The 13,378-nt window shown below is 37.6% G+C and overlaps 1 protein-coding gene across 14 annotated transcripts in view; it reads left to right on the top strand.

Annotated features, from left to right (window-relative positions):
• Nucleotides 1-13,378, top strand: part of RHBDD1 (rhomboid domain containing 1) — a 214,585-nt gene that overhangs the window by 76,071 nt on the left and 125,136 nt on the right. For 12 of the 14 annotated variants that reach the window (XM_033230031.1, XM_033230034.1, XM_033230030.1 and 9 more), the window contains exons 4-6: nt 474-562; nt 2,471-2,527; nt 7,883-8,026. In XM_033230031.1, the coding sequence (XP_033085922.1) occupies nt 474-562; nt 2,471-2,527; nt 7,883-8,026 (290 nt within the window). The remainder of the gene's footprint in view (nt 1-473; nt 563-2,470; nt 2,528-7,882; nt 8,027-13,378) is intronic. The other 2 variants (XM_033230035.1, XM_033230036.1) reach the window with 1 other exon arrangement.

Here is a 13,378-nt window from a genome sequence, read left to right as displayed (position 1 = left end):
GACGGAGTCTCGCTCTGTCGCCCAGGCTGGAGTGCAGTGGCCGGATCTCAGCTCACTGCAAGCTCCGCCTCCCGGGTTCCTGCCATTCTCCTGCCTCAGCCTCCCGAGTAGCTGGGACTACAGGCGCCCGCCACCACGCCCGGCTAGTTTTTTGTATTTTTTTAGTAGAGACGGGGTTTCACCGTATTAGCCAGGATGGTCTCGATCTCCTGACCTCGTGATCCGCCCGTCTCGGCCTCCCAAAGTGCTGGGATTACAGGCTTGAGCCACCGCGCCCGGCCTGTGCTTTTTTTTTTTAAGGTGGGAAATAATTGTTCTTTGGACTGAGTTAAATGCAGCTTAGCATAAAAGACGTGATGTGGAACAAAGCCTGCGGACTGTGACTACTTGACATGCACTGGGCTAATGAGGAGACAGAATGTCTCTGATCAGCAGCAGAACAAACACTCACAAAGGGTCTCCTTCCCTCTTAGGACTTCCTTCGCTGGGCATCTGGCTGGGATTCTTGTTGGACTAATGTACACTCAAGGGCCTCTGAAGAAAATGATGGAAGCACTTGCAGGTACAGAATAAAACACCTTTGGCATGACAACAAGCTGGACTTTCATCTTCATTTTAATGTGAACAGGAGCAACCCCAAGTTTCCCTGTGGTTCAGCTCAGGAATTCCCTAATATGCCTGTTTTTCTTTTTAAACCAAAAGGTAAAACAACCAGTGCAATTCCTTACATTGCTCCACAAAAGAGGCTGCACACTTAAATTTTCAATCTGATACTTTCTTAGGGGACAAATATCAGGATGCATTTATACCCTCAACCTTAATGCTACCCGCAGAAAACCATGATTTCCTAAAGAATGCAGAGAACTAAAGTGCGTTTAAAAGAATGCATTCTTCTGTAATAGTCCATGAATTAATATATGTGCAAGGCAAAGTTGAAAAAGAAAACGAAGCCTGGACTGAAGTGCATGGCCAGTATTTTAAAGAATTCAGACTGATGACCAGGTCCTCGGTGGATGAGCCATACATTCATGCATGGCCAAACCAAGTGTGTTACTGCTTGAAGCTTAGCTCCTGCTTTTTAAAATGTTGTTTCTCCCTTCAAATTGATACTCAGTGAAAATATTTCATTTAGAAATACTTGTATTTTTTAGACCTCTTAATTTTAAATGCGATTCTCATTTTGACTTGTAAGAAAACTGGTTTGCAAACACTTGCTTTATAGAGTGAGTTCCACTATTTCATCTTTTATTCATGGGAGAGCTTCTGAGACTATTTTACCTTTTCTTGAACCGTAAATAATTTTTTCACAGTTTGTGCTGATGACTGGTTTTCTTGAGAACCATATAATATTCATGATATTAGAAAGCTTTCCAGGCACTGCCCTGGCACCTTTATTAGCAGGTCGTATTCACTTTTGGTTGGTTTTTACAGGCTGTGTTGCATCTAAGCAGATTCTCATTTTCCCGCATTGGCTTATTAATGTGCTTCCACTGTATGTACTTAGAGGAGGCAGTGGGAACTTCATTTATTGAAAATGTCTAGTTTTATTATATTTTCAATATAATTTAATACTCATTAGTACTGATAAAAGAGATGATTCTCGGAAGTTTAATGTCCTGTTTCTTTTTTCTGTGTCTCATGATGAAGTGGTTAGTAAAGCTTTTTGCAGACATGTTACGAAATTTAAGCAAGTACTTTAATTTTTAAACAGGATTTTCCCCATAATTATAACATTTAAACTCTTAGTTTTAAAAGCCTTAAAAAATGAATAGAGACTTGTTTTTACACCACTCTATTTTCAAAGTAATAAATACGATAGAAAATTAAATGGGAAAATTAGAACACTCAGTGCAATTTGCAAATAGCCTGCACACTCGGCCTTTTTTCTGCGAGCTGAGAATTGAAGCACACAGGAACCCCATGGAGAATGACCCAGCATGTGGAAGCTGCCATCTGATGCCTCCTGGAAGAGGAGGGTCGCCCTGAGGGTGTGGTCCTTGGCCCTCCCTCCCTCATTTCATTCAGCCGTGCCAAATTGACCGAGTAGACAGTCCTACTGCCTTCTGTAGGGACAAGAAAGGGTAAAGTCCCCTAGGAAGGGGAAGGAACGTGGCTCTCCTAACACCCTTGTTTGAGGAAGGTTCTCCATTTAGCCAGAGCATCTCTGCTTATACAGAGGCATCGAAGCTGAGCCTTGGTACTTTGGCAGGCAAAGAATAAGGAACTTCAGTGAGTGTAAATTAGGGTTTCATTTTCCACTCCCCACCCCCAAACACACACACACACACACACACATATTCTTTTCCCTGTCGAGCTGACCCCCAAACAAAAGGGAGTTTATTTTAATAAGTGTTTAGAAATCATTTGAAATGACCTTGGGCTTTGTCCCAGAGAAGTTCCTAATTACTGGAACAATTAGCATTTAAAACTTTATGGCTGCCATTAAAATATTTATTTCTTTTATGTTTAGGTGGTTTTTCCTCCAATGCTGGTTACCCAGGACAGCAATACTACTTTAATAGTTCAGGTAAGCACTTTATTTCGTTTAATAAATTTTAACTTATTTTTAAAATTATAGTGTTCAGCTCTACAGAGTACTTTAGGATACTACTAGTTGATGCTGTGGTGGAGTCATTCACATGTTATGTAACTGTGCCTCTAACATGCCTGGAAGCTAGTTGGAGGGGTAACCTAGGGAGCATATTTGTGGGGTTGGTAGGGAAGGCCAGGGAAGGAGGTAACTCAGACGTGAAAACATGGTATGATTGATAGGAGGTCTCTCATGTGTGATAAGATTCATATTAGACCTTGGTGCTTCGAATCTCAGTCTGAGACTCAATTGCTGGGAAAGTGTTAGGAGTTGGTTTTAGGTATATAGTTCTCCACAGCCCATCCCATGTATATTCAGGAAGCCCTTGCATACCCTAAGATGCTAAAATAGGCATGCCTCTAATAAATGCCATGTCACTTAATGAGGAAGAATGTATTTTTCTAAGTGTCTGTGTAAATAGATAGAAAGGACCTGCTGTTAAAAGCATAAGACCTATTTTAGGCTAAAGCCTTTGCATTCCAGTCTGGGATGGCTACATGGTAGTATCTTAGATCAGGCCCGGCAGCCGGGTGGTAGCCATGGCCATTGGGACACTCATGTCTTAATGCAATGAACTGATTGTGCCCCTCCCCAAATTGATATGTCGAAATCCTAACCCCTAATGTGATGATTTTAGTAGGGTAGGGATTTGGGGAAAAAATTAGGTCATGAGGGTAGGGCCCTCATGAGTGGGATTAATGTCCTTGTAAAAGTGACCCCAGAGAGCTCTCTAGCCTCCTCACTGCCACACGAGGATATAAGAAGTCAGCAGTCTGCAACCTGGAAGAGGGTCCTCACCAGAACTGACCATGCTGGCGTCATAAACTTCCAGCCTCCAGATTGTGAGAAATTTCTGTTGCTTAAGCCAGCCAGTCTATGGCTGTTTGTTATAGCATATATGTTTTTGTTTATATTAATTGAGGACCACTATAGCTTAAAGCTGAGACTAGCAGCGGTTTCTTTAAAGGACCGAACAGCTAATATTGTAGGCAATAAGGGCTTTATTGGCCATATAGTCTCTGCTGCAACTAGTTAACCTGTCCTGGTAGCATGAAGGCTGCCATAGACAATGTGTAAACAAGTGGGTAGGGGGGTGTTCCAATAGAAGCTTATTGCTAGCTCCTGCCTTTTCTACTGTGTGAGGATACAAGATTGACACTCTGTCAGTTTAACCTTACAAAATAGGGCACTTCTACTTACTGTCTTTTCTCTCTCTCCTTTGCACTCCATTTATTTTCTATTTTTTAAAAAAGAGAACTGAAGAGAACAGCTTCTTTCCTTCTTATATGGAAGGAGCACAGTCACAGAGACCAGAGAATGAAGGGTGAAAATAAAAAGCCCTTTTTACCTCTTTTAACCTCTGTAAGATTACCATAGTTATATGCCTTTCTCTGAAGTGATTGGATTTCTTCAAAGGCAGAGCTACATAAGGCCAGGTGGCTATGCTAATGATCATCTAGGGAACTTTTATGAGAGCATATGTATATCTTACAAGTAATGATTTATTCTTAATATGGCTGTCCTTAGCTGGAAAGTCTTTATAGGTCGAAGAACCTCATGAATGTTTAAAAAGCTGTTACCAATTTTTCTAATCTTGCTGGTGTTTCTTGATCTCCTTTGCCATGAAATCCTGGTATGTGTATAAGGAACAGATGGAGTAGTTAATAGAATAATGATAACCAGATTTTCTTTTACTACAGAGCCTAAGTATGCAACTAAAAAAAAAAAAAATTAGTATTCCTCTCAGGACATAATTTAAATTTATTTATCTTATTTGTTTGATTGCTAGGTTTTTCCAGGAATGTTTATTATGAAGATTTTAAAACGTCTCATTGGGCCAGTGAAACAGCCATAGAAAATTTTGGGTCCTATGGGAGGAGACCTGTTTTCATGATAATAGATATTGATGAGATTTTGAGTCCTGTTGATGATTTATGATCGATGATACAGAACGTTTAACCATACTGGTCTTTCTGATTTAAGGCACCAAAGCGTTCCCATTTTCTTTCCCCATGTTTTGTCTGACAAGTACCAAATGTGTTTTTATAGTATTCAGATGTTTAGAGTTGTTGACTTTATTTCATTGAAGAACTGCTAGATTATTTTAAAATAAGAAATAGCATGAAGAAAAATGTTTTTCTACATCAAGAAAATGTTGCCTCAAATCATCACATGTGTATCTGGCAATTAAAACTCTGTGTAGATATAGAATTTCTACATGGTGAGCAAATATTCAGAGACCTTGGGTTATTTTGACTTTTGAATTAACTGAGCATTTTGGGGGGTAGATAGGTAGAAATGCTGCTTAGATCTTACATAACAGAATGGCTTTCCACAGGGGTTTGAAAGTGATAATGAGCCGTGTGGGAAATTACCCAATATACTTTTTGTATTCCAGTAAAATAATTGGCACTCTTAGGGAATTGGGCCATTTCTCTATGCAGGGATTGCTGGAGCATCCCATGCTATTCAGTGACGTGTCTCTAAATATTCTATTAGTGTTGCAGAATGGGTGCCACTTTCTTTGATTCTTTGTGAAGAAGATATATTAATTGTGTTTTTACCATTTGTCCTCGCGTGAAAGGTCTTTTTTTTTTTTTTTTTTTGATAAGGAATGAAAAATAAGATTTGTAAAAACACTACCACGGTTTCCTTTACTCTCAAGGTCTGAAACTTGCTGGCTGGGTGTTCCCCAACGCAGCAGTGGGGGCTGAATTTTTCTGATTCTATTGGATAGAGACCAGTTTAAGAATAAGTGTTCATATTTAAAATGGTAAGATCCAAGTTCAGTTTTAAGCCATTGTGAGGATTTGGAAAATGTACTTGTCTCCTTTTCCTGTTTTAAATATCAATAATGTTAATATTTTGACATGGGAAACAGGTGAGAGAAAATATGAAAGTTGGGTTGTTAGAGGTATTTAGTAAATCCTCATTAATGTTTACTGCACTGGGGCAAGGCTTTTCAGAATTAGTCTCCAAAATCCTAAACAATTTGATTTAATGTTTATTTAAATCATTCCTTTTTCTTTTACTTTCAAGGACATTCAGTAAAATGGAATCAAGTTAGAAGAGTTTTATCACAATCACTAAGAATGGACAAAAGATCTAGGTAGACATTTCTCCAAGAAGATATACACATGGCCAATAAGCACATAAAATGACACTCAACATTATTAGTCATCAAAACCACAGTGAGATACCACTTCATATGCCCTAGGATGTTTGTGAATAAAATGGCAAATAATAGCAAGTGTTAGTGAGGATGTGGAGAAATTGGAACCCACATACACTGCTTGTAGGAATAGAAAATGGTACAGTTACTTTGGACAACATTCTGGTGATTCCTCAAATATTTAAACAGAATTGCCATGTGATGCAGCAGTTCCACTTCTAGGTATATACTCAAAAGAAATGAAAGCGTATGTCCACATAAAAACTTGCTCACAAATGTTTGTAGCAGCATTATTCATAATAGTCAAAAGGTAGAAATAATACAAATGTCTATCAGTTGACACATGGATAAACAAAATGTGGTATAAGCTATACAGTGGAATATTATTTGCCCATACAAAAGAATGAAGTACCGATAAATATAACAAAATTGATGAACCTGGAAAATGTACTAAGTGAAATAAGCTAGACACAAAATGCCACATATTACATTATTTTGTTTATATGAGTTATCCGAAATAGGCATATTCTGTAGAGACAGAAAGTAGATTAGTGCTTACTTAGAGCTGGAGAAGGGATGGGCAGGTGAGGATTGTTAGCTAAAGAGTACAGATTTCTTTTTGGGGTGATGAAAATGCCCAAAATTGATTGTGGTAATGATGGTGCAACTCTAAAATATACTAAAAACCACTGAGTTGTATACTTTAAATTGATCAATTGTATGGATGTCAATTATATCGCAATAAAGCTGTTCTAAAAACATCAATAGACACAACTACTTTTCATGACCAATATTTATATAAACATAATTATATTAGGCTGTCAGCTGAAACTAGTGTGTTTTGTCATTTGTTGTTTATATGAAAATGAAGTCTACTAGAGTGCCGATTAACAGTTTCCCTTTTAATCTTGCATATTAGGTAAATATTCATAAACAATACAACAGTAAATTTTAAATAGCCTCAGGACCAACTATCAAAAATTCTCAGGACCAACTATCAAAAATTCTGAGCATGAAATCTCAATTAGTGAGATTCTGCCATTCAATGTTCCTCTTTTGACTGGATTGTGATTTTTTCTGTAGCCTTATTAAAGCTCTAACTCAGGCCTGTACTGCTGTACTGTGGGATAATATGGAGCTCTGTCACAAGACTCATAGTAAAGGTTAGGAATCTTCATCAGCAATCCAAACCACATTATTTAAATATTTGAAGCATCAATTTCAAAGAATATAATAATGGCAGGAAAGAAGAGAAAAAAATCAAACAGACTGTTTTACTTCTCTCTCTTTATGCCAGAATGAGATTGGTAACCTTCTGTGGGGAACAAAAATCTCTTCCAAACAAATTCTCTAACTATTGGCAGTTAAAGAAAATGTAAGGAGTAAACTCAAACTGAAAAGATCAATGGAAATATCTTGCAAAAAGGAACTTTTCTCTGTTATTGACCTTTATTAATGGAGTACCTAAGTTTGGTACCTAAAGCATTATTTAATGACCAAGTTGTCTCTTCTCTCTTGTTTTATCTAGCAACTATTTTTCTTTGAAGTTGTATTTTCTTTCTTGTTTTATCTAGAAACCCTTTTTTGGGGGGAACTATAATCTCTGACGTAGAATTACAATTGCAGAGAAACTGGCTGCATCTTAGTGTTGTTATTGTCTGAAGTATTCTGTGGGATCTGTATGAAACATTGATCTGCCCCTCATTGTACAGAGCAACAAGACATTAAGACTTTATTAACTGTTGTTTCCACCATTCTCTTGACTCAAGCCAGGAGTTCACTGCAAACTCTCCAAGTATTGAATAGCTCTAAGCTGAAAGAATCCACTCCATATATCAATAGCTCATTCCAGTCTCTTCCCCAGGACTTCTGACTACCCTCTGAATTAATATCTCCTTTCCTCTTTAGCACATAAGGACTCATTCGTGTCCAGCCCCATGGTGGGCACTGAGGATACAGTGACAAGACGATCACCATTTGGCATCTTTTCTGATTTTGAGGATAATTATTATACCTAAAATAATGTTGTGCCTTACTTGCTTGTCTTTGCTTATACAAAACAGGAAGTATAAAACAACAGTCCATAGCTGTGTTCTAGAACCTTTTCCTTGTGCCTGTAGGCAGCTCCGGATATCAGGATTATTACCCGCATGGCAGGCCGGGTCACTATGAAGAAGCACCCGGGAACTATGACACGTACACAGCAGGACTGAGTGAAGAAGAACAGCTTGAGAGAGCTTTGCGAGCCAGCCTCTGGGACCGAGGTAGGAGTCTTGTGCCCTTCAGTTATTTTAAAGCATACCTCTTGTGGTAAGGTAGCCTGAAAAAGGGCTATTTGTAGCAAATTAAATTTTAAATAGTTCAGAAAAAGGATACGTAGATGAAAAATGTGTGCAGATTGTGATTACAAAGAATGGGGTGTGATGCCATATTCCCAGCAACCTAAGCTAGTAAGGTGCCAGACTGGGTATGTATTGTTAAAGTGGTTCTTTTTATAGGCCTGCTGCACTCGATGCTTTGGCATTAAAGTCAAGAAACTTAAAATTCTTAGATGCATGATTAAAAAAGATTTTCTTTGGAATTCATATGTGTAAAGAAGGCTCAATGTCACTAAGTATCAAAATATTGCCCATAAACCTTCCACAAATCTCCTTCAACATCACGTGGGCTGAGAATTCAAGCTCAGGTTTGACTTCTGCTGAACCAATCTGTCTGAGGGTAGAGCCTAGAAATTTGTATTTTGAACAGGCTTTCCAGGAGTTTCTTTTACAAATCGATATCTGAAAAAACGCTGTATTTATTCTGCCGTCTTTGTTCTAGGTTTGGATTATGAGTTTGGGAATTACTGTTTTTATTGTTTGAGTAGTGACTAAAAATCAGCTATTCATTTAAAGGGCATTTGTTAAAGTTTTATGTTTCATGTACAGTGGTAGGTACAATAGGAAACACTGTGGTAAAAGGTGGAACCTACCCTCAAAAAGTTAACCATCTGTGTTTGGGCATATGCCTACTAGATGTGATACCACACAGGTAACCCTAGTATCAGGTGACTAAGAGAGGCTCAAGCTAAGTGCTAGAGGTAGGGAGAAGATGGTGAGCTTTGTCATACCTAGAAATATCAGATTTTCACAGAGGAGATAGCGTTTGAGTTGGACCTTCAAGGATGTGTAGAACTTGAAGAGCGGTGGACAGGCATTCTCTGTAGAAGTCTGAGTATCAGCATAGAAGTTAGGGTCATGTTCCGCCAGCCCTCACTTTTGAATGGACAATAAGAGAAGAAAGGGTAGAAGATTGGGAAGCTAGGCTGGGGCTGGATCACAGGGGTTCTGGGATTAAATAGGCCAAATGGAAAGTGGATTTAGTATGTGGTATAAATGCCAATAGAGGTCTACATGGAGACTGATGTGGTCAGAGCTCTGTTATAAGAATCTGGTAGTAGCAGTCATTCTGCAAACAAGATTGAGCACCCGTCGGGTACCAAGCATTATGCTAGATGATGAAAGTACATAAATTATAACAATATAATTTCTGACTTTAGGGAACACAGTCTTAGCAGCAACAGTGTGCGTGGAGGTGGGGAATGACAACAAGCAGGGAGACAAGTTGGAAGACTATATTGCAGTAACCTGGACAAGAAAGGAAAGCCTAAATTACGAAGGTGGCAGGGGAAGTGGAGAGGAAGGCATAAATCTGTGTTTCTCAGGTGAAGAGTTTCAGAACTGTGATGATATATCAGTAATCTATCACTGTGTAAAGAATCACCCTGAGACTCATGGATTTAAACAGTAAACATTTATTCTTGCTTGTGAGTATGTGAAGCAGCTGGGCCAGGCTTAGCCGATTTTGGCTAGCGAGCTAAGGTGTCTGCAGTGGTCTGCTGGGGTCTGGCTGCTCTAGGGTGGCTTCCTCTACATGCCTGCCTGACTGATGGTGGTGGTATGCCACGCCTCATTCCTCATCCAGCAGGCTAGCCTGGGCTCATTCACCAGGCCACAGCATAAGGTTTACAGGAGAGTGCAGAAATCAACAAGTCTTATGCTGGCACAGTGTCAGTTCCACTGTATTCTGTATACAGTTGCTGAAGCAGGTAACAAGACTAGCTCAGATTCATGGGATAGGGAGATAGTCTCCACCTCTTGGAGGAACAGCAAAGTCACGTGCAATGGTTACGGATAGAGGGAGAGGTGGAGAACTGTAGCCATTTTTGTAATCACTGTATCACATGTAGTCAGTGAACTGCCAGTATCACAATCATTCAAAAGCATGCCTTAGCCATGGAATCCTGAAATCCGGGGTAAGGGCCCACAGTCTGTATTTTAACAAATTCTAATGGTTATTCCTGTGCACACAGAGGTTTAATCACCACTGGGCTATCCATGAAATACTACGGGACACGTAGGGCAGGGCAAAACTTCTCAGCGTGGACTTCATACAGCCTGTCTCTATCCCCATCTAGGCTGACTTCAGATAAAGTCCCAAGAGCCAAAGAACACAGCATTAAAGGAAAGATTTGGACTTATATTTGGGGGACATCGTCTGATTATTACCTTCGGCTAAGAAAATGTGTATTCTAAAGTAGCAAACCTTCATAAAGAGTGATGAAAAATCAGAGGGAAAAATTAGGTAGCCCGGGTGAGAATATTTGAATGTGAGACATAGAAAACCTCCCGTGTTAAATGTAGTAAGAGAAAGGAAACGCAAGAGGGCAAGCTTACTTTTTGTGGTTTTATTTCTAAAGCGTTGCTATATGCCCCCATAAGTAACTATACAGGAAGTTAGTACTAGTAGTACGGGTGTTTTTTTTAGAAAGAGAGAGAAAATAATGACTTCCTTCAATAATTTGGGCTGAGAGACATGAGCATGGAAGATCTGTAGAGGAAATAGGAAAGCATCCTCTGATGACCTTGATCTGTAGAGGAAATAGGAAAGCATCCTCTGATGATCTTGATGATTTTAGAGCAATTTTAGAGACTTGAATCTAGGTACAAAGGAAGGGTCTTACATTTTGGGAGTCAGAAGGAAGTTGGAGTAGATTTTTGAGATGTTTCCTTAGAAAAGAATGTGTATATTATTAAATTAATATAAGTCATTAATATTAATTTTTTCCTTCTTAACAATAAATGGTATTGAAATATATACTAACAGGCAAAAAAAAAAAAAAAAAACCAAAAAAAAAAAAAACAGGCTACCTTGACAGATTTCAGAAAGTCATCTGATAGTAGTGTTGATTTTTCATAAATTTAAATCTCATTCTTAAAAAACGTCTTGTAAAAATAACTCAAGAGAGTGTACTGAACAGAAATAGAAACAACATAAAATTTTTACTACCCCTATTTTAAATTATTTTGTTTTTTCTTATCCTTAAAACATTTCAGTGAAGTTATTATTTTTATATAAGAAATTAATCATTTTTACTTAAAAAAAAAAGGTTTTTACACATCAGATGCTATAAGACTTGCTTGGTGAGAAGAGTATTTCTGGGATTATGTTGAAGCCAAAGGTTTTATTTCTACCTCTAACTAGTTGCTTGATCTGAAAAAATCTAGTTTCTACTTTGTGAGTATGGAATTAAGTTCTAAAACTCCTCACAGTATAAGACTGTTAGGACTAAATGATCCAGAGTTTGTGCTGGATTATTTTTGCTATCTGACCTTTTATTTTAACAAAGTCATAGGTTTTTTCCCCCTTTTTTTCCCTTCCTCCTACACATGTGTTTTCAGAATTTAAAGCAGTCTCTTCTTTCCATTCATGAAAAATCATACAAGTACATAGAACTTGTTTGTCTCTCAAACGGCCACTTAGTACATCTGAAACAGAGTGGCCTGTTTAGCATTTTGAATTACAGTGAATGAAATATAAAAATAAATAATTTTAAAAAGAAAATCATGAAATTTAATAATTGATGATTTTTGAATATAGGACTTTCTAAGCAGAAAAGTAATGAAAAAATTGTGAAAGATCAATAAAAACTGTAACAAAGAATTAATATAATCAGTATGTAAAGAACTCATGCAATGAAGTAATTAATACTAACTCCTATTAGGAAAATTGAAAACAATTTTAACATATAACCCAAAGACTTCTAAGTGACCAGTGTGCATCTAAAAATAATTTGGTGTATATTAGCAGAGAGTTACTTAGTTTGTTTGTCTCACCACATTTATTTTTTATTTTTATTTTTAATTTTTGTGGGTACGTAGCAGGTGTATGTATTTATGGGGTACATGAGAATTTTGATACAGGCATGCAATGTATAATACGTCAGGGTAAATGGAGTATCCATCACCTCAAGCATTTGTCCTTTCTTTGTGTTACAAACAATCCAGTTCTACTCTTTTAGTTATTTTTAAATGTACAAAAAAAATTGTTGACTGTAGTCACCCTGTTGTGCTATTAAATACTAGATCTTACTCATTCTAATTATTTTTTGTACCCATTAACCATCTTCATTTCTGCTTATCCTCCACCCCAGCATCTGGTAACCGTCATTTCATCTCTATCTCCATGAGTTCATTTTAATTTTATAGCTCCCACAAATAAATAAGAGCATGCCAAGTTTGTCTTTCTGTGCCTGGCTTATTTCACTTAACACAGTGACCTCCAGTTCCATCTACGTTGTTGCAAATGACAGGATTTCATTTTGTTTTATGGATGAATAGTATTCTATTGTGTACAAGTACCACAGTTTCTTTATCCACTCATCTGTTGATGGATACTTAGGTTGCTCCCAAATCTTGACTACTGTGAATAGTGCTACAGTAAACATGGGAATATAGATATTTCTTTGATATAATTATTTCCTTTCTTTTGGGCATATACCTAGGAGTAGAATTGCTGGATCATATGGTAGCTCTACATTTAGTTTTCTGTGGAACCTCCAAGCTGTTCTCCATAGTGGTTGTACTAATTTACATTCACACCAAAACTGTATAAGGATTCCCTTTTCTCCATATCCTTGCCAGCATTTGTTATTGCCTGTCTCTTGGATAAAAGCCATTTTAACTGGAGTGAAATGATGTTTCATTGTAGTTTTGATTTGCATTTCTCTGAGGATCAATGATATTGAGAACCTTTTCATATGCCTTTTTGTTATTTGTATGCCTTCTTTTGAGAAATGTCTATTCAGATCTTTTGCATGGTTTAAAAATTAGATTATTAGGTTTTATCCTATATATAAGCAGCTGTTTGAACTCCTTATGTATTCTGGTTATTAACCTCTTGTCAGATGGATAGTTTGCACATATTTTTCGCCCATTCTGTGCGTTGTCTCTTCACTTTGTTGATTGTTTCCTTTCCTGTAAAGAAGGTTTTTAACATGATGTGATCCCATTTGCTGATTTTTGTTTTTTGACCTATGTCTTATGGAGTATTACTCAATAAATCTTTGCCTAATCCAATGTCCTAGAGAGATTCCCCAACATTTTCTTTTAGTAGACTCATAGTTTGAGGTCTTAGATTTAAGTATTTAATCCATTTGAAATTGATTTTTGTATATGGTGAGAGATGGGGGTCTAGTTTCATTCTTCTGTGTATGGATATCCAGTTTCCCCAAAAGTATTTGTTGAAGAGACTGTCCTTTCCCCCAATGTATTCTCTTGGCACCTTTGTTGAAAATG

Source organism: Trachypithecus francoisi, unplaced genomic scaffold, assembly GCF_009764315.1.
Source record: "Trachypithecus francoisi isolate TF-2019V2 unplaced genomic scaffold, Tfra_2.0 Lachesis_group13, whole genome shotgun sequence".
NCBI lineage: Eukaryota > Metazoa > Chordata > Mammalia > Primates > Cercopithecidae > Trachypithecus > Trachypithecus francoisi.
This window is presented reverse-complemented; position numbering and strand designations above follow the sequence as displayed.